This window comes from Oncorhynchus kisutch, linkage group LG15, assembly GCF_002021735.2.
Source record: "Oncorhynchus kisutch isolate 150728-3 linkage group LG15, Okis_V2, whole genome shotgun sequence".
NCBI classification, from domain to species: Eukaryota; Metazoa; Chordata; class Actinopteri; order Salmoniformes; family Salmonidae; genus Oncorhynchus; species Oncorhynchus kisutch.
Genome location: NC_034188.2, coordinates 59,885,397 through 59,911,969, shown reverse-complemented (window position 1 = coordinate 59,911,969; position 26,573 = coordinate 59,885,397). Strand labels below are relative to the sequence as shown.

At 45.1% G+C, this 26,573-nt stretch overlaps 2 protein-coding genes across 2 annotated transcripts in view; one reads left to right on the top strand and one right to left on the bottom strand.

Moving 5' to 3' along the window:
* LOC109905613 (schwannomin-interacting protein 1) overlaps positions 1-15,664 on the bottom strand; it is a 346,524-nt gene extending 330,860 nt beyond the window's left edge. Inside the window, exons 1-4 of the mRNA XM_031790680.1 lie at positions 15,610-15,664; positions 15,256-15,346; positions 2,518-2,585; positions 1,905-1,991 (exon numbers count right to left, since the gene is read on the bottom strand). Coding sequence (XP_031646540.1) covers positions 1,905-1,991; positions 2,518-2,585; positions 15,256-15,346; positions 15,610-15,632 — 269 coding nt within the window. The 5' untranslated portion in view covers positions 15,633-15,664. The remainder of the gene's footprint in view (positions 1-1,904; positions 1,992-2,517; positions 2,586-15,255; positions 15,347-15,609) is intronic.
* Positions 15,665-23,718: 8,054 nt separating this feature from the next.
* LOC109904804 (P2Y purinoceptor 3-like) lies at positions 23,719-24,726 on the top strand. The gene has a single exon (XM_020501939.1). The coding sequence runs from the start codon at positions 23,719-23,721 to the stop codon at positions 24,724-24,726; it is 1,008 nt and encodes a 335-aa protein (XP_020357528.1).
* Positions 24,727-26,573: the final 1,847 nt, after the last annotated feature.

Sequence of the window (26,573 nt, the reverse complement as noted above, 5' to 3'; positions counted from 1 at the left end):
GTCATACCCAAGAAGACTCGAGGCTGGATTCACTTCCAAAGGTGCTTCAACAAAGTACTGAGTAAAGGGTCAGAATACTTACGTAAATGTGATATTTCAGGTTTTTCTTTTATAAATTAGCAAACATTTCTAAAAATATGTTTTTGCTTGGTCATTATGGGTAATTGTGTGTAGATTGATGATGGGGAAAAAACGATTTAATCCATTTTAGAATAAGGCTGTAACCTAACAAAATCTGGAGAAAGTCAAGGGGTCTGAATTCTTTCCGAAGGCACTGTATGTTGTACAATCACATTCTGACATTCTCACTGCTCTAGGTCACACACAGTGGAGGAGAAGGAAGGGGAGGACCATCCTACTCAGTGAATAAAAAAAAAGTAAACATTAAACATTAAAAAAGTTCTTCTTTTTAGATAAAACTGTACAAAATGTATGAACATTTCTTCAAATAACGGATTAAAACACACTGTTTTACAATGAAGGTCTACATTAGCTTTAAGGTAGCACCATGGTGTGGCCGGAAGACAGCTAATTTCCGTCCGTTCACTTGTAGGCTAGGTTGCAGCAACCTCATGATGGCTACAGGGCAAATTCGAGTATCATGTAGTAGCCTACACCTATCGATGTTACATTGCGCTGGGTGAATGGAACATGAATGACAGTCATCCAATATGCTGTAATAGAAATAAGGCCATGCTCAATAAAAATAAAATAAATGTCCTCCCTGATCTTAAATGGCACTGACCACCGCTGACATACATAGAGGAAATCTAGTGGGCATTTATTTCTACACAGCCCTTAAGTGATGCACTTCCAAATGTATGGATTAAAGCACAAGATAAAACAGATTAAGTTTAACTTTGGTTAAGGGGAAATGAAGCCCATGATAGAGTGAGGACAGTGTCTGCTGGGTGATACAGTGATTCCCTCTGGAGAGTGGAGAGAGCCTTGATAACCACTTCATAGTGTGGCATATTGCATTTTTTTCCTTTCTCTCCTTCTCCCACACTTCATCTCTCTCTTTCCTTCATTCTCTCTTCCCTCTCTCCTCTCTCTCTCCTCTATCCCTCTCTCCATTTCCAATAACCCCAGCTCCAGGGTCCAGGGTGATGTGTAGGATCAATTACCCGATGGAGAAACACATTCACCTCCAGCAGAGCAGGGAGCCAGCTGAGCCAAATGGAACAAATTGAATTAAGCCATAACCCACCGCTTCAAAACCCATAGGTTTACTCTGCCCACCTCCCTCACTTCTTCTATAACCCCCTCTCTTTCTACCTCCCTCCATCCATACCCACACCAATGAATTTCCCCCCTCTATCCCTTGTTCTGTCCACCTTCCTCCCTCCATCCCTTTCTCTGCCTCCATACACTCTTCAAATGTGTTTATTTTATCCCTCCATACCTCCCGCTCTCCATCCATTCCCTCCTAAATGTGTTTACTCCAGCCTCCTAGTCCTTCCAGAGAAGGCAGCCTGGGGCGATAGCTGACCCCTTATAACCACAGCTATAAAGGTTGGGTTCATGTTCCTCTCACATGGTGTTAAAGGTAGGTTTTGGCTTCACACAAATGCTGTTGAACTCTGATCCTGCCGTAGAAAGCCAATCAAAGGGTGAATTGGTTTAAGGCCACGGTGGGATTGATGTCATCACCACTACAACCACAACAACACACCTGGGAATGGATAGGAGACAGGAATACACAATGACAGAGGGGAGAGGGGGACACACCTGACCATACACAGGGGTGCATGTACACACACACACTCAAACTATTACATACAAGGAGAAAAACAAAAACAATATTTACAAACACTTCCTCTATTTACATGTGTGCCACTACCCCTCGATCTCTCTCTCCACAGTGCCCCCTCCTGGTGGTGAGTAACACAGGTGGTACTCACACAATTGCCTTGGTCTCCCAGTAGTGCTGATGCTCAAGGCAACGAGGACTGTTGTCATCCGCTTCCTCACTCCTCAGGTAAACATTTCTACAGGGACACATAGTGGAAGAACAGTCAGGGACAGGGAGGGTCATGACTGTCCTGTGATACATGCGTCCTCCGATACACAACCCAACCAAGCCGCACTGCTTCTTAACACAGCGCGCATCCAACCCAGAAGCCAGCCGCACCAATGTGTCAGAGGAAACACCGTGCACCTGGCAACCTTGGCCCGCCACAGGAGTCGCTGGTGCGCAATGAGACAAGGATATCCCTACCGGCCAAATCCTCCCTAACCCGGACGACGCTAGGCCAATTGTGCGTCGCCCCACGGACCTCCCGGTCACAGCCGGTTATGACAGAGCTTGGGCGCGAACCCGGAGTCTCTCGTGGCACAGCTGGCGCTACAGTACAGCGCCCTTAACCACTGCGCCACCCGGGAGGCAAACATAGATAGTTGATTAGATAAATAACAGTGATCAGATTACTGAAAGTAAAGTCACGACAGTGTTAAGGCACTTGAAAGTAACATTCACTGCTGTGTCGAGTAGACGGTTGGTTAAATGTTCTTTACCTCTCCATCTGAAGCACTTGTTGTCCTCCACCATGGTTGCAGAAGCGATGGTGCCTCTTCTCTTCCTCCTACACAGGATCACAGAAAGACAAGAGCAGTTTCTTCTCTTGAACAGAGGATAACAGGGAAGATGAAAATATTGCTGCAAGATTCAGTCATAACTCTGTCCTGGTGTTACACCGTCTGTCTGCAACGTTAATACCACCTACTCACACTGTCTGGTAGAGCACTGAGGGAGAAAACGCAACTACACTCTCTTTATTATGTCTGGTAGAGCACTGAGAGAGACAACACAACTACAGTCTCTTTATTCTGTCTGGTAGAGCACTGAGGGAGACAACACAACTACAGTCTCTTTATTCTGTCTGGTAGAGCACTGAGGGAGAAAACGCAACTACACTCTCTTTATTATGTCTGGTAGAGCACTGAGGGAGACAACACAACTACAGTCTCTTTATTCTGTCTGGTAGAGCACTGAGGGAGACAACACAACTACAGTCTCTTTATTCTGTCTGGTAGAGCACTGAGGGAGACAACACAACTACAGTCTCTTTATTCTGTCTGGTAGAGCACTGAGGGAGACAACACAACTACAGTCTCTTTATTCTGTCTGGTAGAGCACTGAGGGAGACAACACAACTACAGTCTCTTTATTCTGTCTGGTAGAGCACTGAGGGAGACAACACAACTACAGTCTCTTTATTCTGTCTGGTAGAGCACTGAGGGAGACAACACAACTACAGTCTCTTTATTCTGTCTGGTAGAGCACTGAGGGAGACAACACAACTACACTCTCTTTATTCTGTCTGGTAGAGCACTGAGGGAGACAACACAACTACAGTCTCTTTATTCTGTCTGGTAGAGCACTGAGGGAGACAACACAACTACAGTCTCTTTATTCTGTCTGGTAGAGCACTGAGGGAGACAACACAACTACAGTCTCTTTATTCTGTCTGGTAGAGCACTGAGGGAGACAACACAACTACAGTCTCTTTATTCTGTCTGGTAGAGCACTGAGGGAGACAACACAACTACAGTCTCTTTATTCTGTCTGGTAGAGCACTGAGGGAGACAACACAACTACAGTCTCTTTATTCTGTCTGGTAGAGCACTGAGGGAGACAACACAACTACAGTCTCTTTATTCTGTCTGGTAGAGCACTGAGGGAGACAACACAACTACAGTCTCTTTATTCTGTCTGGTAGAGCACTGAGGGAGACAACACAACTACACTCTCTTTATTCTGTCTGGTAGAGCACTGAGGGAGACAACACAACTACAGTCTCTTTATTCTGTCTGGTAGAGCACTGAGGGAGACAACACAACTACAGTCTCTTTATTCTGTCTGGTAGAGCACTGAGGGAGACAACACAACTACAGTCTCTTTATTCTGTCTGGTAGAGCACTGAGGGAGACAACACAACTACAGTCTCTTTATTCTGTCTGGTAAATGCAATTTGGAAGTTTTATTTATAAAGGCACACATACACACACACAGTGTGCGCCCTGGCTGCTGGCAGAGCTGATAGGCCAGCAGTGAATGGGAGAGATGTAGTGAAGTGGCTTCATGAATACATCCATCTGTCAGTCCTGTCTAAGTGAAGATTCAGGGGGGGTGGGGGGGTGGCACAGCACCCACAGGCTCTCTGACAGGGCTGGCCCCTTGCAACTGGCCCCTGACTGGCTCCTGCTTGGCCCCTGTGGCTTCTCTGGCATCTGCACATCCTGACTGCCAACAAGCTGCACATTGCTAACACACACACATAAAGAGATTATTCTGAATTAGGGCTGTCAGAGTTTACAAGTTAACTCAAGTTAACTTTTGTAATTTTAGTGCACTCATTTTAATTATCGTCATTAATCGCATTGTTTGAAAACATCCTAAATCAAATACATCTACGCAGCTAAAAACAACAATGTGATGTCAAAACAAGTTGACTTTGAGGTTACAAAAGTCTGCTTTATCAATCTACCACATTTTGCTAACCGTTACTTTGGACAAAATCAACACGTTCAAATTGTTGTAATGCTTTTTATACAACAACAAAAAATATTGAATTACAGCTCAATTTGAGCCAATTCTGAATTTACAATTAATCGTGATTAATCAGCAAATCCTGCGATTAACGCGGTTAAATGTTTAAACGTTTGACAGACCGACAGAACTTTGAATTAAACAGTCAGTATTCTGAGTTTGAGAGAAATTGATCATAAATATACATTGGAAGAGAACCCCAGTGTTTGTCCTCTTGGTCGAATGGGCAAGACATTGGTTTCTCCCCTGGGAGAAACCTGGATTCTAATCCTGCCGTTTACAAATGCACACACATGTTAAACGCAGAATATAATTTAAATCTGAGTCATGTGAAAAAAAAACATATGCATAATTAACATGTGAAAAATCCATGTAAAACCTCACGTGTCTGAAAACCACACCTGACTCCTAAAAAATGTATGTGAAAAATGTATGTGAAAAATGTATGTGAAAAATGTATGTGAAAAATGTATGTGAAAAATGTATGTGAAAAATGCATTTTTATTATTTATTTTGTGCCATTTTTCACGTGATTTGATCATACATGTGTCTGAAAACAGCTCCTTTCTCTTATCTGAATCATGCCATTCTGAATGCTCCTCACTCTCTATTCAGTACAGCCAACAGGGATTTCATATTCAGAAATACTGGGGAAGGGCCAACTGTAGGCTAGCCTATTGCTGAGGTGCACGTCCTGAGATCATGTCTTGCATTAGAGATTCAACTTTTGCTTGAAATCTCCACTGAGCACCAAACACAAACAGAACTCTCAAACAATCTGTCAACTTTGTAGCATTTGTTTATGTGTGCACATACCAGACTACACAAACAACTTCTCTGTAATACATTACACATATCAATTTCTTGAATCATGTGAACAGTTATTTCAATCCCAACCTGTGTTTGTTGTTTGCCATCTACCGTTGTGTTTCGCGCCACTGTTCAAAAAAGGATGCGCTCGCATTACAGCGAAGAAGGCGGGAGGGCTGTTGGGCAATGCGAGCATGGGCGAGGGAGCGTGCACAGGGCGGGACCAAAAGTTGGAGAAAGCTGAATTTTATGCAAATACTTCACGATATCTCAACACTTTTTCTCCCCAATTTCGTGGTATTGAATTGTTAGAAGCTACTATCTTGTCTCATCGCTACAACTCCCGTACGAGCTCGGGAGAGACGAAGGTTGAAAGTCATGCGTCCTCCGATACACAACCCAACCAGGCCGCACTGCTTCTTAACACAGCGCGCATCCAACCCGGAAGCCAGCCGCACCAATGTGTCAGAGGAAACACCGTGCACCTGGCAACCTTGGCTAGCACGCACTGCGCCCGGCCCGCCACAGGAGTCGCTGGTGCGCGATGAGACAAGGACATCCCTACCGGCCAAGCCCTCCCTAACCCGGACGACGCTAGGCCAATTGTGCGTCGCCCCATGGACCTCCTGGTCACGGCCGGTTACGACAGAGCCTGGGCGCGAACCCAGAGTCTCTGATGGCACAGCTGGCGCTGCAGTACAGCGCCCTTAACTACTGCACCACCCGGGAGGCCCTATGTCGACACTATTGACCAATCGAAGCTCACTATATTGTCTAGCCCCTACTTTATACCTAGCACTACCTAGCATACCTTCTAGCTTGCTAGCACCCATATGAGGGGAAGATAGCGTGGCTATCCTAATTATTGTGTTATGTGGAAATGCACTGTTACATGGGGAATTTTACTAAGCAGCACTTGCCCGGCTACGCTAGCTTCACCCTCATGTGGGTGCTAACAAGCAAGCTAGGTAGTGCTAGGTATCAACAGCCATTGTCAGCCAATATAGTAGAGTCTGGAAGCTATAGTGACTTTTGTTTGGTCACTAGGTTTGCGATTTTGTGGAAGATTTGCATAAAGTTCTGGTTTCCCCAACTTTAGTACCACCCTGTTCAGCTCCCTCGCCCATGCTCGCTTCGCTCAACAGTCCCCGCCCACTCTGCTTCTCTTTGCATTCCTTCCATTGAATTTGAATGGCTTCCGATGTTTCACCGCACAATAGCGCTCTATATTAACACCGGCCATTAGGCTACATTTCCTCATTATGCTGGGTTGGTGATGTCAGTAATTCTATTGGTATATTCCGTTTTGGATATATGTTGTTCTCTTGCAGATGTTCCATTCTGCTATACAGTAGTCAGTGACTGCAGTTATTATTATTGACGTTGTTTCATGTGTAAATGCAAGTCTATTTGCTTTAGTTATGCGCATTTTGACCAGACATTCATTGTTCACTTTTAAAACCAATATTTCCAACATGTTTTTATGCTATGATTTGCTCTGTGTGCTCAAACACTCCTAACCAGACTGACTGATCCTGTTTAACAATGAATATAACCAGTTCTACACAGAAACTCTTTTTAGTCAAACTTTTCGTTTCTCCTTTGTGTTTACCATTACCCCAGTCAGGAGGATAAATGAGGATAAGTGTACTCAGATTCAGCCTGGTTATTTCGGGAGTGACATTTTTCACACGTCTCTGAGGGGGTGTCTGTCTGGCTTGTGTTTGACGACATTGATTGACTGTCAACTTCAGCCAGGCCCAGACGCAATGGATGTAGCAGATATGAACATGAAGGGAGGTAGAGAAAGAGAGATGGAGAGAGAGAGGAGGGAGAGAGAGAGAAGGGAGAGGGAGAGAGAGGAGGGAGAGAGGAGGGAGAGAGGGGGAGAGAGAGAAGGGAGAGGGAGAGAGAGAGGAGGAGAGAGAGGAGGGAGAGAGAGGAGGGAGAGAGAGAGGGGGAGAGAGAGGAGGGAGAAAGAGAGAGAGGAGGGAGAGAGAGAGAAGGGAGAGGGAGAGAGAGGGGGAGAGAGAGAGAGAGAAGGGAGAGGGAGAGAGAGAGGGAGAGAAGGGAGAGGGAGAGGGTGGAGAGAGGGAGGAGGGAGAGAGAGAGAAGGGAGAGGGAGAGAGAGAGGAGGAGAGAGAGAGAAGGGAGAGGGAGAGAGAGAGGAGGAGAGAGAGAGTAGGGAGAGGGAGAGAGAGAGGAGGAGAGAGAGAGAAGGGAGAGGGAGAGAGAGAGGAGGAGAGAGAGAGTAGGGAGAGGGAGAGAGAGAGGAGGAGAGAGAGAGAAGGGAGAGGGAGAGAGAGAGATGGAGAGAGAGAGGAGGGAGAGAGAGAGAAGGGAGAGGGAGAGAGGGGGAGAGAGAAGGGAGAGGGAGAGAGAGAGGAGGGAGAGAGAGAGGGGGAGAGAGAGAGAGGAGGGAGAGAGAGAGGAGGGAGAGGGAGAGAGAAAGGAGGGAGAGAGAGAGAGAGAGGAGGGAGAGGGAGAGAATGGAGAGGGAGAGAGAGAGGAGGAGAGAGAGAAGGGAGAGGGAGAGAGAGAGATGGAGAGAGAGAGGAGGGAGAGAGAGAGAAGGGAGAGGGAGAGAGGGGGAGAGAGAAGGGAGAGGGAGAGAGAGAGGAGGGAGAGAGAGAGAGGGAGAGAGAGAGAGGAGGGAGAGAGAGAGGAGGGAGAGGGAGAGAGAAAGGAGGGAGAGAGAGAGAGAGGAGGGAGAGGGAGAGAATGGAGAGGGAGAGAGAGGGGGAGAGAGAGAGAGAGAGAGAAGGGAGAGGGAGAGAGAGGGAGAGAAGGGAGAGGGAGAGGGTGGAGAGAGGGAGGAGGGAGAGAGAGAGAAGGGAGAGGGAGAGAGAGAGGAGGAGAGAGAGAGAAGGAGAGGGAGAGAGAGAGGAGGAGAGAGAGAGAAGGGAGAGGGAGAGAGAGAGGAGGAGAGAGAGGAGAAGGAGAGGGAGAGAGAGAGAGATGGAGAGAGAGAGGAGGGAGAGAGAGAGAGAAGGGAGAGGGAGAGAGAGGGGGAGAGAGAAGGGAGAGGGAGAGAGAGGAGGGAGAGAGAGAGAGGGAGAGAGAGAGAGGAGGGAGAGCGATAGGAGGGAGAGGGAGAGAGAAAGGAGGGAGAGAGAGAGAGAGGAGGGAGAGGGAGAGAATGGAGAGGGAGAGAGAGGGGGAGAGAGAGAGAGAGAGAGAAGGGAGAGGGAGAGAGAGGGAGAGAAGGGAGAGGGAGAGGGTGGAGAGAGGGAGGAGGGAGAGAGAGAGAAGGGAGAGGGAGAGAGAGAGGAGGAGAGAGAGAGAAGGGAGAGGGAGAGAGAGAGGAGGAGAGAGAGAGAAGGGAGAGGGAGAGAGAGAGGAGGAGAGAGAGAGAAGGGAGAGGGAGAGAGAGAGATGGAGAGAGAGAGGAGGGAGAGAGAGAGAGAAGGGAGAGGGAGAGAGAGGGGGAGAGAGAAGGGAGAGGGAGAGAGAGGAGGGAGAGAGAGAGAGGGAGAGAGAGAGAGGAGGGAGAGCGATAGGAGGGAGAGGGAGAGAGAGAGAGAGAGAGAGAGAGAGAGGAGGGAGAGAGAGAGAGAAGGGAGAGGGAGAGAGAGAGGGGGAGAGTGAGAGGGGGAAAGAGAGAGAGAAGGGAGAGGGAGAGAGAGAGGGGGAGAAAGAGAGAAGGGAGAGGGAGAGAGACAGAAGGGAGAGGGAGAGAGAGAGGGGGGAGAGAGAGAGGGTGGAGAAAGATCGAGAGAGAGGGTAACAAATGAGCAGAGTAAGACTAGATGCATAACTTCAGAGGGACTGTTTATAGGCATCTTACAGGAAATGTGATATGCGGGCCAATGATAGCCACCATAGATCTATTTCTCTTCAAAACATAATATAGAGGAGGTAAGATGGCTCTAAACAAGCTACATTACACTGCCTTGAATTAAACAGTGAGGCAGTGAGAGGGGAGGGAAGGAAGGAAGGAGGAAGAGCGGAGAGGGAAAAAACAGCAGACACAAGCGGCTCCCCCGCCCTTTAATTGATGAGTTATTCAAATCATTATTTCTCAGAGGCCCAGTTCTATCAGAGAGATCGATGGGAAACACACATCAGAAAAGTTGAGTATGCGCACACACACAGTGTGTGAGGAATGGTCTGGTGGTTGCCCTTCAGACTATGATGTCGTCCCCCGTCCCTGACACACACACACACACACACACACACAGAGACAAGGAAAACACATCACATGGGTGAATTGATGAGAAGAAAACAGACCAAAGAGAACACACTAGCTCAGGTTTATTATAGAACACCATTGCATAACAGGTATGACATGTTATGTTTATTACACAGAGGAGAACAGGAGAAGAGAACACACACTGAAGAATGAAACGCACAGGACAACAGAACACACACACACACTCACAGACACAAACATCTGTGACTGAAGCGATGTAGAGTATGTGTCATGGCTATCAGTCGGCCGGAGGAAATGTCCAATCGGGGAAAAGAGCTGTATCAGTAGGGATGCTCGTTAGTCGAATTTTGGAAATCAATTTACATGAGCAGCGCTGGCAGGAACGGATGTATGGAATGCAACACGTACTCTATCACGGCTTCTGAGTGGGAAAAGGGTCTCTTAGAATGCAATCACTTCCACTAAGAGGGATATGTACATTTAATGGACACAATCATATGATTACAGGGCTTGAGTGGAGACTGGAATAATTCATGTGGATGAAAGGCACCTTGAATGTAATGGCCATGAGATAAACAGCAGCAGTGGATAGATGAGATTCTTCCCAGTCCCAATCTCTGTGTCAATAGGAACCTATCTGCAAGGTGGGGAATAAGGGGGATATGGACGGACGGACGGACGCAGACAGACAGACAGACGACAAACAGATCAGATGACAGACAGGATGACGTGTGTAATAACCCACATTGGTGGCCAGGATCCCCTGACAGAGTGGCAGTTGCACACACATCAATAGAAAGGCCATGGAGGGAGGTGGAAACTGATCGACGAAGCAGCGATAAGGAGCCGCCTCACCTTGGAGGCGACATCAAGCATGCAGATGGAATTCATTTCATATCTATAATTAAGCAGTTCATCAAGGGTGAGACAACCCCATTTTCACAAGGGTTGGAGATAGCCCTGGGTTTATGGATCCAATTCAAAGATATCTGCTCCCCTGAAATGCATACTTACAGTACATACTTACACACACACACACACACTCACACACACACACACACACGTCCAGGCTGGATGCATGAGAATGGGGTGTTAGGGGAGGATGGCGATGGGAGAGATGATGAGGAGTGAGGGGGAGGGAAGGAGTAGAAAAGGCTAGTGAGATAGGGGGAGTGAGAACATGGGAGAAAGGGAAGAGGGAATAGAGAGGGAGAGGGATGGGTGGGGTGATGGAAGAGGTGAGAGAGTGAGAAAATGATCATATGGTCTATCAAAATATAAAATGGAGCGGTTTGGACTATTCCCTTGGTGCAATTAGAAAGTGGAGAGCTGCTTTGGTAAACATATGGTGAGAGGGAGAGAGAGAGAGAGAGAGAGAGCGAGAGAGAAAGAGAGAGAGAGAGAGAGAGGAGGGGCAGAGCTGCATGGTTTCACACAGTGTCAGAGAGCCTGGCTCTCACAGTGATCAAAGACTGAGCTCACTCATTTAGCCCAAACCAGTCTTCCAAGACATGCTAATGAGTTGGAATGTGAGTGAGCACTGCATTGCCAGGAGAAGGGAAGTATGTGTATGTGAGTGGAGAGTGGAGTCCCACGGGGAACTGGAGACGGCACTCAGCAGAGTGGAGTTCCACGGGGAAATGGAGACGGCACTCAGCAGAGTGGAGTCCCACGGGGAAACGGAGACGGCACTCAGCAGAGTGGAGTCCCACGGAGAAACGGAGATGGCACTCAGCAGAGTGGAGTCCCACGGGGAAACGGAGACGGCACTCAGCAGAGTGGAGTCCCACGGGGAAACGGAGACGGCACTCAGCAGAGTGGAGTCCCACGGGGAAACGGAGACAGCACTCAGCAGAGTGGAGTCCCACGGGGAAACGGAGACGGCCCTCAGCAGAGTGGAGTCCCACGGGGAAACGGAGACGGCACTCAGCAGAGTGGAGTCCCACGGGGAAACGGAGACGGCACTCAGCAGAGTGGAGTCCCACGGGGAAACGGAGACGGCACTCAGCAGAGTGGAGTCCCACGGGGAAACGGAGACGGCACTCAGCAGATTGGAGTCCCACGGGGAAACGGAGACGGCACTCAGCAGAGTGGAGTCCCACGGGGAAACGGAGACGGCACTCAGCAGAGTGGAGTCCCACGGGGAAACGGAGACGGCACTCAGCAGAGTGGAGTCCCACGGGGAAATGGAGACGGCACTCAGCAGAGTGGAGTCCCACGGGGAAACGGAGACGGCACTCAGCAGAGTGGAGTCCCACGGGGAAACGGAGACGGCACTCAGCAGAGTGGAGTCCCACGGGGAAACGGAGACGGCACTCAGCAGAGTGGAGTCCCACGGGGAAACGGAGACACCATAATGTACTTCTGAAATATGACCCCCTCCTTCACACACTTTTACAGTAGATCTCACTACCGTACCAACTCCACTATGCAGTAGTTCACTGTCATGGATCCTGTAAACTACATGTTCAATGGGATACAGTGGACCAGTGCTCTTCACTTCTGATCCACAGAGTGTGATGTGCGTAGACATTTGTTCAAGCCCAGCACTAGACCTGATTCAGCTGTAGACAAGGGTTTAATATTACAGTTTAAAAAGGCGTGTTATTGCAGGGTTGGGACGATTTCAAAATCCCAGCATACACAGAAGCACACACGTCATACATGGGAGCAAACCATGCTCACATTACAAAACAATGCTGACATTACAGCTATGTGTACTGCTCTTTTGAAGGTGGACATGCTAGCTAGCTGTCGTGTGGATACGTACAGCTTGTTCCAGGGCAAAGATACAAAGAACTTCAGACGGCCTTGAAAGGCCATGTTTTTCACTGATGGTTGTAATCGAATCAAATCAAATCAAATGGTATTGGTCACATACACATGGTTAGCAGATATTACTGTGAGTGTAGCGAAATGCTTATACTTCTAGATCTCAACCCCATAGAAAATCTTTGGAGGGAGTTGAAAGTCTGTGTTGCCCAGCAACAGCACCAAAACATCACTGCTCTAGAGGAGATCTGCATGGAGGAATGGGCCAAAATACCAGCAACAGTGTGTGAAAACCTTGTGAAGACTTACAGAAAACGTTTGACCTCTGTCATTGCCATCAAAGGGTATATAACAAAGTATTTAGATAAACTTTTGTTGTTGACCAAATACTTATTTTCCACCATCATTTGCAAATAAATTCATGAAAAATCCTACAATGTGATTTTCTGGATTTTCTTTTCTTCACCACTTGATCGTAGTGCTGTCAAACCCTAGTTTGTCAAGCTTTCTCAAAAGCGTGTGGTGGTGAACAGTGTCAAATGCTCTCTTCATATTCAAGAAGTGTGCTGCTGTGACCTACTGATGGTTACATGCACCCACTGTAGTCCTTCAGGACTAGTGAATATCACAACATGTCCAACATGTTGCGTTGTCCTCTTTCCAATCCTGTTTAAATAACCACTGTATAAATGGTTGACAACACCACCTGCTGGCCGTAAAACTCTGCTTGCCGATTGATTTACTTGGTAATGGAAGGATGGATGTTGGATAGATGAATGAGTGATTACTTGGTAATGAAAGGATGGATGGTTGTATAGATGAATGAGTGATTACTTGGTAATGAAAGGATGGATGGTTGGATAGATGAATGAGTGATTACTTGGTAATGAAAGGATGGATGGTTGGATAGATGAATGAGTGATTACTTGGTAATGAAAGGATGGATGGTTGGATAGATGAATGAGTGATTACTTGGTAATGAAAGGATGGATGGTTGGATAGATGAATGCAGTTCCCAGGGTCCTTATGCAGCACATTAATCTCAGGCAGGTGCATTTGCTCCAGTGTAGACCAATGACCTGCACATTTTTATCCACACATTTTCCGACAATTAGTGAATAGTATTCTAAGCAGGTCCTCCCTGTCTTGGCTTTATAAACATCCTCTGGTAGCTGTATGGGCTAGAGGGTATTGATTTCTTCACACTTTACAAAATACTAATCAAATCAAATAGTTTGCATCTTGCTGCTGATTGGAACAGTTATGAATTATTGTTGAGTGGATTAATGCTGTGGGTAACTAACCCCAGTTTGTAGTTGCTAAGACCTTACCAGGTTAGAAGATCTTATAGCCCATTATCCTATCCTGCAGGAGTGTAAGAAAGCAATAAAAATAACCAAATTGATCTAGAATGAGAGTGGGAACAACCGAGTAGCCTATACAACTGAAAACGAACAAAGTGGAGAGGGATGAAAAGCACAGAGCATTATCACAACACTGACAGCATCAGTATAACATATCACAGAGCTAGAAGATGCGGGATCGAGCAGTGCTTTCAGGCGCGCGTGCGCTCAATACCCCCGTGCGCGATAATGCGCTGCACTACATCATTGGTATTAAATATACACGAGCTGCGCGCGGCCAGGTGGATTGGTTGCAGTCTAACACATGCACACGGACACACACACACATGCACGGACATGCACAGACACACACAGACAAATAGCTCAAGCATTGAAAGTTGTTTCTTCCGCTGTGTGTCAAACTGTCAACTTTGGTGTGAGTCATGTAACTGTTATTTGTCTACGGCATATAGACTTGTTTAAGCAACAGATATTCCCATTATAGTCGGTCTAATCACGAGGATCATTTTCAATAGAAATAAAAATTACTGTGTGAACCAAAAGTGGTGGAATTCTGCTGGTCACCTTCATGTAATTCTTATGCACAAGTAAGCCTAGTTTATCTCGTTCGATGCACTAAATGAATCAGATTTTATTCTGAGATTTAATTAAAGAGTGAGAGGTCGCCTGCATTTGCCTTTTCTCGGCTGGAAATTGAAAGTCGTAGTGTGGAGATTGGTGGATAGGGTTTTAATGAGACCTTTACAGCTGCGGCTGGCAGATGGAGAAAAGTGCCAGCACACGACTCTAAACCAACGATGAATGACACACGGAATTGCTTCAGTCTACTAACAAAATGACCGTTGGAAGACAAGGAAAGTATGTGTGTGTGTGTGTGTGTGTGTGTGTGTGTGTGTGTGTGTGTGTGTGTGTGTGTGTGTGTGTGTGTGTGTGTGTGTGTGTGTGTGTGTGTGTGTGTGTGTGTGTGTGTGTGTGTGTGTGTGTGAGAGAGAGAGAGAGAGAGAGAGAGAGAGAGAGAGAGAGAGAGAGAGAGAGAGAGAGAGAGAGAGAGAGAGTTGTACTAACTACACTACAAACAACTACACTACAAATACAGGGCTTCGCTGTCCATGGTGCTGAAAGAACAACTCCCAGCCCTAATTCATCGGGTTGGGCTTGGTGAAACTGAGTGCTTGCTTGGAAGACTTTAAATTTTACTGTAGGCTACCTTTTGCACAGTAGACAGCTGTTGAACGAGACTAGAATTATGTCATAGTAGTCGATTCCAGTGGAACTGTTTATGTTATATTTTAGGAAAGCTTTGCCCATTAGATTCCGCAAAGACTTATTTGAAAAGACTAAAGACTTATTGGATTCCTCTTCACACATTATCAATCCCAGCAATGACCAAACCAACTGAAATCAGCCCATGCACACACAACGACTCAGACCAATAATGAACCCAAATCCATTTCAAAATCATACAACTATCATAGGTCGGTTACAGAATAATCGTCAACATATCATAAATCACCAACGCAAAGGCTACAATGTAATCTTTAAACGATCGATGTTAACGCATTTGAAACAGCAACGGGATCGCTGGAGGCTGGTGTTTAACCTACCTGGCTGATGCACAGGGCAAGACGTTTCCCTTCCCGCGCGCCGCCGAGACTCCCGCCACGCAGCCTCGTGCCTTCTCCTTGATACATGTTCCTGGAACGACACATGCAAAAGTTATGTCAATTAGCGTAATATCTACATTTACACAGTAAAATACAGATGTCTCCGAGTGAGAAGCAGATGACTATGGTAGGTCTCTCCGCATAGATGCTGGTAAACATCTATAGAGCTTGTTATGCAAGCTAGAACGTGATGCAGGATTCCATCACTCAAACTAAGTTATAGCAGAATATGTCACTTATCAAACACCCACGACGGGTTCATTGCTGTAATATCAGGGTAAGATCTTGACTAACCGATAATTGCCGGTCCTGAGCATAGCTGCCTCTTTCCACCGTCAGATAAAAAACAGCAGTGGAGAAAGTAGAGAGTGGAGCAGCCCGACCGTCAGACAGATCCGACTTGGGAATTGTTCTCTCATCCAATAAGATGTTTAGGTCGTGTATGATTTATACCGCGTGTGTGTCGCGGCAAAGGGGGAGTAATTGAGCGCTGTAATCAACGTAAATAACCAGTTTGTTAGCTCTCTCTGCAAAGCATGGCGTTAAAATATATATTCTCATTCAAGGGTAAGCGGGGAGGAAATTACAATCCTCATGTGTCGCCAGTGGACGTACAGGCGCGAGTCATGGAGTAAGACATGGGAGATGAATATGGGCACATAGAATGAATCACATGTATTTATTTGACAATAGCCTACTGTTGAAGCTGCCCTTGAGGTGCCCTTGTTTTTGATAATTATTGGGGGGTTTTCCCGAAAAGTCCTCAAGAAAATCAAAGCATGTTGACCATACATTTTGTCAATGTAATGACAGCAAATCGCTGCAGGAGATTGTGTTATATATGACGCCATGACGATGACGTCATAGCGCTCAACCTTTTAAATAGGCGGCACAGTTAGAACAAGGAGCCAGATGTTTCACCGGATGTATAAATCTGAAGCATCTGGTTGGAGTGGTTGGAATCTCCACCCCCCCACAACATATGGTGAGGAGAGGAAGCCCATTGGCCGGCAGTGGGAGAGTATGAGATGGAACTGGGCTGATTTTCTCATCAAAGAAAAGCCATCCGGTACAGTTTTCTGTGCCCAAAACTAAAATCTGTTATGAAACAGAGTGCACAAAGTTTTGTAGATGTGAGTTGAAAAAAAATGACTTTGTTTACAAGGAGTGCAATGGCGAATTGAGATATTGCACACAGAGAAGGCGTTACCTAACGGAAATATGTAAATACATACTAGAACACCAAAGGATCTCGCTAGCTCGTACTTGGCTCTGCCCACCTCCTTGATGGTTCTGCCCACTATGCTTTATTTGCGCTGATTGAAAACGACACAGATGAACTATCTGGGTTAGTTATACCTATACTTTGTAGGTGGCTTGAGATGGTCTGGGTAGACTGACACTCTGTCTCCAACAGTAAGTAGACAGAGATGTTATTATCAATGGCATTAACTTGGAAAAAATGTAATGAATTCTTCATCAGCTTAGCTTCTTGGCTTAGCCTTTTTAGGTGTAGCTTAGTGTGGTCTTATTGAGGTGAGTTATGTTAGGTTTTACTTAACTTAAACCAGGTAAGTCAAGTGGACAAAAACTGGTAAGGTCTGGAGAAGTGTGTTTTGTTTCTCCATTTGTTACAGAGCAGCCAGCAGCAGAAGTCAAGGAGTTGGAGTGTCTGCCGTCACAACTATGGTATTTTCCGGGACTAGAAACATAAACTTCTCTCTGATGAGTAAGGTAAGAAAAGTGGATATGTTCACCACCAACATCGAATCCTCAAGATGTGCATTTCAATCAATAAATATGGTTTCTGTGTTACCACACACACACACACACACACACACACACACACACACACACACACACACACACACACACGGCAGCTACTCAGAGGAGGAAGGGGAGTACCATCCTCAGTGAAATTCATAAATACAAAAACAGTTGAATGTTAAAGTTATCCTTTGTAGATCACCAAATAACTGAATAAAACACACTGTTTTGCAATGAAGGTCTATAGTAGCCTTAACAGCACTCTCTGTAGTAGCACCAAGCTGTAGCCGGAGTACAGCTATTTTCCATCTTCTTCTGAGTACATTGACTTCAATACAAAACCTAGGAGGCTCATGGTTCTTACCCCATTCCAAAGACTTACACAGTAATTATGATGACTTCAAAGGACATCCTCCAACGTATCAGAGCTATTGCAGCATGAACTGACATGATGTCCACACAATCAAAGGATCAGAGAATGAATCTAGTACTGAAAGCATAAGCTACAGCTAGCTAGCACTGCAGTGCATAAAGTGTGGTGAAGTCAATGTTCAAGGTGAATGGAGTAAAGCGGAGTCAGGCGCAGGACACAGGTATGAGTAAAGCCACAATATTTACTCAATATCAACAATAATCCAACAAGGAACAATGAACATGAACAATCCAGAACACGTACACGGAACACCTTGACAAAAACAATCACGCACAAAACAAAAGGGGAAGCCAGAGGATTAAATAAGGAACATGATTATGGAATGGAAACCAGGTGTGTACAATGAAGACAAAACCAAACGAAAATGAAACATGGATCGGTGGTGACTAGAAAGCCGGTGACGTCGACCGCCGAACGCCGCCCGAACAAGGAGAGGGACCAACTTCGGCGGAAGTCGTGACAGGTGAGTAGTTCACTCAAAGAGAGAAAGACAATTAATTGAACAGTTTTGAACAAATTCATTTCTTAAAAGGTTATGAGAAGCAGCAGAGAGAGATAGCAATATTTTGTTGTATTCTTTTCTTCTTCCTAATTTACCTTTCACTTACTTAGCTAATTTAGCCTACTCAACAATCTGACTCAAAACAGAGGAATGCTATTTATGTTAGCTAGCTGGCTAAGGCTATCTAACACTGCAACTCTTACAAGTCAAGGTAAGCTTTTTGTTTGATTAATTTATTGCCACTGATAAACTCTTTGCTGTACACTGTACTGTGTGATTGTACACATGGATTGGATTGTGGTTTTAGTTCTAGTAGCTATGTTGACTATGACGTCAGCTAATACGGTGACAGTTCGCGGTTAATGGTTATGGTATGAAGGTTTAGCTTCGATAGGCTTTTTCCGCCTAGTAACAGACAGCTGTTGTGTTGTACAAGTCCACAAGTAAAGGGAAAAGGTGAGAGGAGGTGAGCACGTAGATGTGAGAAGGATTTACACAACGAGCAAAGTGATGAAAGTAAACTGTGTGTGCAGGTGTATTCATTCTGCCAATTCTGTTCCAAACATTTCTTAAACGAAAGCAAACAGAATGAAACGTTGATGGACATACCTGAATTTGTTCTATAGAAACTCTCCTTCCTACCCTGTTTGGACTAATGATTACACCCTGGATCAGCTAGGTATAGGCAAGCGTGTGTTCAATGTGTCACTGTCTGTCACCTTGATTTCTCCAATTTGTCTCTCGAACTGTGCACCTACGCTAAAACCTTTCATTTGTAAACTAGGTTGTAGCAACCCTCATGATGGGTCTATATAGGGCAATTCCGAGGATCATGTAGTAGCCTAAACCTATCAATGTTACATTGAGCTGGGTAAATGAATATGAATAATAGTGATCAAATATGCTGTAATAGAATCATAAAAAAACGAATACCCCTGACACACACACACACACACACACACCTTACTTAACCCAATGAGTCCCACTGTCGTAATTTAGGACTTCTGACCTCTTCTAAACATTGTGTTTGAGCTACAGACGTCTGGTTTGTACCATTGGATTAATCTATGTCTTTTGAATTAGTCTGTGTCATCAATGGGAGCTGAGCTAGAGTGGTGTTTGTGAGACAAGGGCCAATCCCGAAGGGGCCTGGGGTTGGGTCTTTTTGGCAAAAACGTCAGATTGGTCTGAGTGACAAACTATTGAAAGCTATCTATGAAAAGCTGAGACTCTCACGAACACTCTGTTGTTTTTCTCTATGACGCTCACAAGCTACATGATAGTCGTTAGAAAGTAAAAGGTTCTTCTACATAGAAGATCAATGGAAACCCCAGGACATAGTGTCTATAATACTGTAAGAGGTTATTCTCATAGAAGACCATAGGAAACCCCAGGACATAGTGTCTATATAATACTGTAAGAGGTTATTCTACATAGAAGACCATAGGGAACCCCAGGACATAGTGTCTATATAATACTGTAAGAGGTTATTCTACATATAAAACCATAGGAAACCCCAGGACATAGTGTCTATATAATACTGTAAGAGGTTATTCTACATAGAAGATCATAGGACATAGTGTCTATAAAACTGTAATAAGCTCACATAGTTGCTGTCACAAACTCCAAACTCCTCACAGTTGTCTCTGAATAGTTGAGCAAACAATTGCTGTACTTACAGCCTTCAGAAAGTATTCATATCCCTTGACTTATGCCACATATTGTTGTGTTACAACCTGAATTCAAAAGGGATTACATATATTTTTCTCCCCACATCTACACACAATACCCCATAATGACAAAGTGAAAACATATTTTAAGACATTTTTGCTAATTTATTGAAAATGAAATACAGAAATATATAATTTACATAAGTATTCACACCCCTGAGTCAATACATGTTAGAATCACCTTTGGCAGCAATTACAGCTGCGAGTCTTTCTGGGTAAGACTCTAAGAGCTTTGCACATCTCGATTGTACAATATTTGATCATTATTCTTTTTAAAATTCTTGAAGCTCTGTCAAGTTGGTTGTTGATCATTACTAGACATTTTCAAGTCTTGCCATAGATGTTCAAGCCAATTTATGTCAAAACTGTAACTAGGTCACTCAGGAACATTGAATGTCGTCTTGGTAAGTAAGTCCAGGGTATATTTAAGTGATAATGCCCGAGAAGTGTTTGGAGGATATATTGGCATGGGTGTTGTTAGGCTCGAGACGAAGTTGAGGATCGGCAAACAGTGCCAAAAATCCTCCAAGCACTGGCTTCGAGGGAATTTATACAACTGTTTAGCAACATATTCAAATAAGGATTGACATATTTTCATTAAAAACTTTATTTTTATACAATTTTTCATACTATTTCATCCTTCCACGAGATATAGTCCTGACACAAATCTCAGGTTGCTACCCAAGCCGGCTGGTCATTCGTTCTATCGGTTCGGTTGCCAGAGATGTGACCCAGTCGTTAAGTCTTTTTGTTCTGTATCTATGGACACAACTCAGTCGTTTGTTCTAAATGTTACATTACCATACTGGCTTGCAAAGTTCTTATCCCTTTCTACTTAGCCAACTACGGCTAATTTAGTCACGTCAAACAGCGCAGCCAGAATAACAGCAAAGTAGCTGCATTTGCATTTAAGCTGTTTACTAGTGACAGTTATTTGGATACATCCATAACAATGAGCTAATGATGCACAATTTCGCCTGGCATAGAAAATCTTCTTTCTCATCAGGAAACTGTTATTCAGAGGAGCTAGCCAACAACACAGCTACTGTAACACGATCACCTCAAACTGAAGCTGGAAAGACTGCAAACTAGCTGCATTTCGTTTTACCTTTTTCTATTGACATTTCTTTGTATATATCCATAAAAAATATGCCAGCTGATTCATGATTTCGACTGGCTGAGAAAAGCTGTCTGTCGGTCTGTCTCGTCCCGACACATTCATTACTATGGGAGAGCTGGAGATCAAATTTCAATATTGAAACAATGTTGTAAATGTCAGAGACAGAAAATATAATGCTAGTCTAAAATCAAATCAAATCAAATCAAATGTATTTATATAGCCCTTCGTACATCAGCTGATATCTCAAAGTGCTGTACAGAAACCCAGCCTAAAACCCCAAACAGCAAGCAATGCAGGTGTAGAAGCACGGTGGCTAGGAAAAACTCCCTAGAAAGGCCAATACCTAGGAAGAAACCTAGAGAGGAACCAGGCTATGTGGGGTGGCCAGTCCTCTTCTGGCTGTGCCGGGTGGAGATTATAACAGAACATGGCCAAGATGTTCAAATGTTCATAAATGACCAGCATGGTCGAATAATAATAAGGCAGAACAGTTGAAACTGCAGCAGCATGGCCAGGTGGACTGGGGACAGCAAGGAGTCATCATGTCAGGTAGTCCTGGGGCATGGTCCTAGGGCTCAGGTCAGTTGAAACTGGAACAGCAGCATGGCCAGGTGGACTGGGGACAGCAAGGAGTCATCATGTCAGGTAGTCCTGGGGCATGGTCCTAGGGCTCAGGTCCTCCGAGAGAGAGAAAGAAAGAGAGAAGGAGAGAATTAGAGAACGCACACTTAGATTCACACAGGACAGCGAATAGGACAGGAGAAGTACTCCAGATATAACAAACTGACCCCAGCCCCCCGACACATAAACTACTGCAGCATAAATACTGGAGGCTGAGACAGGAGGGGTCAGGAGACACTGTGGCCCCATACGAGGACACGCCCGGACAGACACTAAAAGAAATGAGAGATAATGTCTAGAGGCTCTTTATAGTGGAGATCAAGTTTATATATTGCCTGGCTGGGCTGATGAGACAGTGTATTGCGCAGTGAGATGGCACAGAGTAAATAGGCACTTCAACATCATAGTTTTAGCAGATGGTAACTTGTGGAATAGACACTGGCTGGAATGCGGTTTTAACCAATCAGCATCCAGGATTAGACCAACCCATTGTATAATTGGTCTTCTGTTTTAGGTTATTGTCCTGCTGAAAGGTGAATTTGTCTCCCAGTGTCTGTTGGAATGAAGACTGAACCAGGTTTTCCTCTAGGATTTTGCCTGTGCTTATTCCGTTTATTTTTATCCTAAAAAACTCCCTAGTCCTTGCCATTAACAAGCATACCCATAACATGATGCAGCCACTACCATGTTTGAAAACATAAAGAGTGGTACTAAGTGATGTGTTGTGTTGGATTTGCCCCAAACATAACGCTTTGTATTCGGGACATTAAGTTAATTTCTTCTTCACATATTTTGCAGTTTTACTTTAGTGCTTTATTGCAAACAGGATGCATGTTTTTGAATATTTTTATTCTGTACAGGCTTCATTCTTTTCACTCTGTCATTTAAGTTAGTATTGTGGAGTAACTACAATGTTGATTTCTCCTATCACAGCCACTGATTTAAAGTCACAATTGGCCTCATGGTGAAATTCCTGAGTGGTTTCCTTCCTCTCTGGCAACTGAGTTAGGAAGGACACCTGTATCTTTGTAGTGACTGGGTGTATTGACACAACATCCAAAGCGTAATGAATAACTTCACCATACTCAAAGATGTCTGTTTTGTTTTTTACCCATCTACCATCTACCAACCTCCCTTGTCTTTGCTGTTGAATCTGTGTTTGAAATTCTCTGCTCGACTGATAATTACATGTGTGGGGTACAGTGATGAGGTAAGTCATTCAAAAATCATATAAGACACTATAATTGCACACAGATTGAGTCCATGCAACTTATTATGTAACCTATTGACTCAAGACATTTCAGCTCTTTATTTCTAATTAATTTGTAAATATTTCAAAAAACATAATTCCACTGACATTATGAGGTGTTGTGTGTAGGCCAGTGGAACATCTGAATTTAATCCATTTTAAATTCAGGCTGAAACGCAACAAAATGTGTAAAAGACAAGGGGAGTGAATAATTTCGGAAGGTACTGTGAATTCATGTTGATCAGGTTGTTCCTTTGGTGGACCTTGTATTTTTTATTGATATTTGTCCCCCAAAAAATCATTAATGCAACTTTTAATCTCAAGTTGTTTTTGTGTTCTACGTGTATCCCTGGTTGTCCTGAAATAAGTGAGGCTAATTATAAGGGCTGGATATAAAGGAAGATAAATGAAAAGCCCATTTTTGTTGGGGTCTCGGAACTGATGGGGTTAATAGAAAAAAAGTGTGTGTTTAACATTTGTCTACAAAGCTACATCTACACTGTCACTGGAAGTACAAGAAAATAGTCCTGATCTACACATCAACCCTCTGGTAACCCACGGACTCTGCTGTGCAAGGTTTATGTAGCCCTGGTAATAATCGATTCCTGGAGCGCGTCCTTTATTTGCCCATTAGTCCAGGAGACATTGATGCCTTAGTAATGGCACACAGGCTAAGGCTTGGGTAAAGAGACACAAGGCTTTAACAAACAGCGATACAAGCATTCAGTCATTTTAAAGCCGGGTCCATCTCTGGATGTATCAGTCTTTACGCAGTGTGGCATGAGAGCTCATGCTGGATATCACTGAAGACAAGCTTGGGTAAACTCAAACAAACAATTGTAAAGCTTTTCAAAAACGTATCTTTAGACACACGGAAGATGCGCCCAGGTGAAAGAGGCTCTCCAATGGAGACCTGAGGGAGGAGGCGAGAGATGAGTTGACTTCAAAAGACATCCAGGTGACCTATGTGGCTGTGACAATATGAATGGGAACAATAACTTCACCTTGTGTCCGATCTCGGACTCTTATAAAAGGATCCTGCTCCCACTGACCTACAGCCTGGTGTTTGTTCTGGGTCTGACCCTAAATGGAGCACTGCTGTGGGTGGTGTGCTTCCGGACCCGGACCTGGAGCTGCTCTGTCATCTACCTGACCAACCTGGCTGTGGCTGACCTGCTGTACGTGCTGTCCTTGCCGCTGCTCATTGTCAGCTATGCCATGGATGACGTATGGCCCTTCGGTGACATAATCTGCAAAGTCGTCAGATTCTTCTTCTGTACGAACCTCCACTGCAGCATGATGTTCCTCATGTGCATCAGTGTGCACCGGTTCCTCGGTGTGTGCTACCCGATTACTGCACTCCGGTTCAGGACCAAAAACCTGGCTGTTTTGATGTCTGGCTCGGTTTGGGTCCTGGTGATGCTGGAGATATCACCAACCCTTTTCTTTGCCCACACCGGGTTCATCAACAACATGACGGTGTGCTATGAAATGACCAACCCTGGCCAGTTGTATACTTACTTTCCTTACGACATGTTTCTGGACGTGGTTGGATTTCTGGTACCTTTCATGATTATTATAATCTGTTACTGCTCAATGATGAGAGTGCTCTACCAGGCTGGAAGGGACAACTCACAGGAAGGGACAGAGAATCTAAACAAGTCCATACGCACCATTCTGGCGGTGTGCTTGATGTTCGTGTTGTGTTTTGTGCCTTATCACATTGCGCGGATAGTGTGCCTGTTCATACGCGTCTATGTGTCCAGTGACTGTAGAGTCATCAACTTGGTGATGATCGGCTATAAGATATGGAAACCCCTGGTCAGCTTCAACAGCTGCGCAAACCCACTGCTGTACTTCCTGGGTTCAGACAGGCAACGGAAGCAGCTCTGGGCCCAGTTATTTAGGAGTAAGATGGTCCATCCCGTGGTGTGCACAGTACAGCCAGATATAGTACCCACCGTGTCTGGTACTGCCAGAAATCAGTGACGGATTCCTTTTTCTCTGCAAGTCAGAATTCTTATTTGATTTTAGTAGGTGAATGGCCCATTTCGTTCTATTGCTTTTGGCATAGAATTACCCATTTGGTCAGGCAGCCCTGCTGCATACAGATGGGTCCATCTTAGCCTCTACTGGACTATACTCTGCCACTCAGTCAAAGTGACAACAGGTTAAAAGACTGATTCTCTGATGTGTTCTTAAGGGCCTTTGTCCCCTATTCTGGAAATAACACACAGCACATCACTCTCAGATAGTTTATTGGAACCACATGTTTTTCCATTTCACAAACAACAAAGTACATAACTCATTACAATACCAAAATAAACACCTTCAATATAGTGCAATTTACATACACATTTCTCAGTCACATACCAATAAAGGCAATGGCTGTTGTATTCAGTCATGAAGGTAATATGCTCACCTGTAGGTATGTGCAACAAAAAGATTCAAACTCAGATTGACTCCAATGTTGACTTTCATATTGTATCACAGATAAATAGTGGCCTCTGCTGTTGACACAGTTGATAACCATATCCACATTGCTGAGGGCCATGCAGACAAGTAAAATACATATATTTTTTTAACTTACTCAAGACTTCACACTTACTGTACAGGGCATGGAAAACATACATTATTACACCAAATAGTACTTTCAAGATACAAACATAGTTACGATGTATATAGTAGCTCATTTACACCATCAAATGTAATTTCGTGATTAGCTTAGAAACAGTAATACAGAAACAAAAAGGCACAAGTGTGGCTTCACAGCAACATATACAAAATACAGCAGTAGCTTATCAGTTCTACGTCACGTCAACACCTGAAAGTACCTTTTGGGGGGGGGGGGGGGGGGGTACAGCAGTAGCTTATCAGTTCTACGTCAGGTCAACACCTGAAAGTACCTTTTGGGGGGGGGGGGGGGGGGTACAGCAGTAGCTTATCAGTTCTACGTCACGTCAACACCTGAAAGTACCTTTTGGGGGGGGGGGGGGGGGTACAGCAGTAGCTTATCAGTTCTACGTCACGTCAACACCTGAAAGTACCTTTTGGGGGGGGGGGGGGGGGGTACAGCAGTAGCTTATCAGTTCTACGTCAGGTCAACACCTGAAAGTACCTTTTGGGGGGGGGGGGGGGTACAGCAGTAGCTTATCAGTTCTACGTCAGGTCAACACCTGAAAGTACCTTTTGGGGGGGGGGGGGGGGGGGGGTACAGCAGTAGCTTATCAGTTCTACGTCAGGTCAACACCTGAAAGTACCTTTTGGGGGGGGGGGGGGGGGGTACAGCAGTAGCTTATCAGTTCTACGTCAGGTCAACACCTGAAAGTACCTTTTGGGGGGGGGGGGGGGGGTACAGCAGTAGCTTATCAGTTCTACGTCACGTCAACACCTGAAAGTACCTTTTGGGGGGGGGGGGGGGGTACAGCAGTAGCTTATCAGTTCTACGTCACGTCAACACCTGAAAGTACCTTTTGGGGGGGGGGGGGGGGGGGGGTACAGCAGTAGCTTATCAGTTCTACGTCAGGTCAACACCTGAAAGTACCTTTTGGGGGGGGGGGGGGGGTACAGCAGTAGCTTATCAGTTCTACGTCAGGTCAACACCTGAAAGTACCTTTTGGGGGGGGGGGGGGGGGGGTACAGCAGTAGCTTATCAGTTCTACGTCAGGTCAACACCTGAAAGTACCTTTTGGGGGGGGGGGGGGGGTACAGCAGTGATCTGGGAGCTGGAGGAAGTAGAAGGGTATTTAGCATCCATCTGCATACGGTGTTTGTGTGTACCTGAGCTCCTAGTCTGGACAGGTAACGGTTGCACAGGCCAAAACCAGACATGGGCC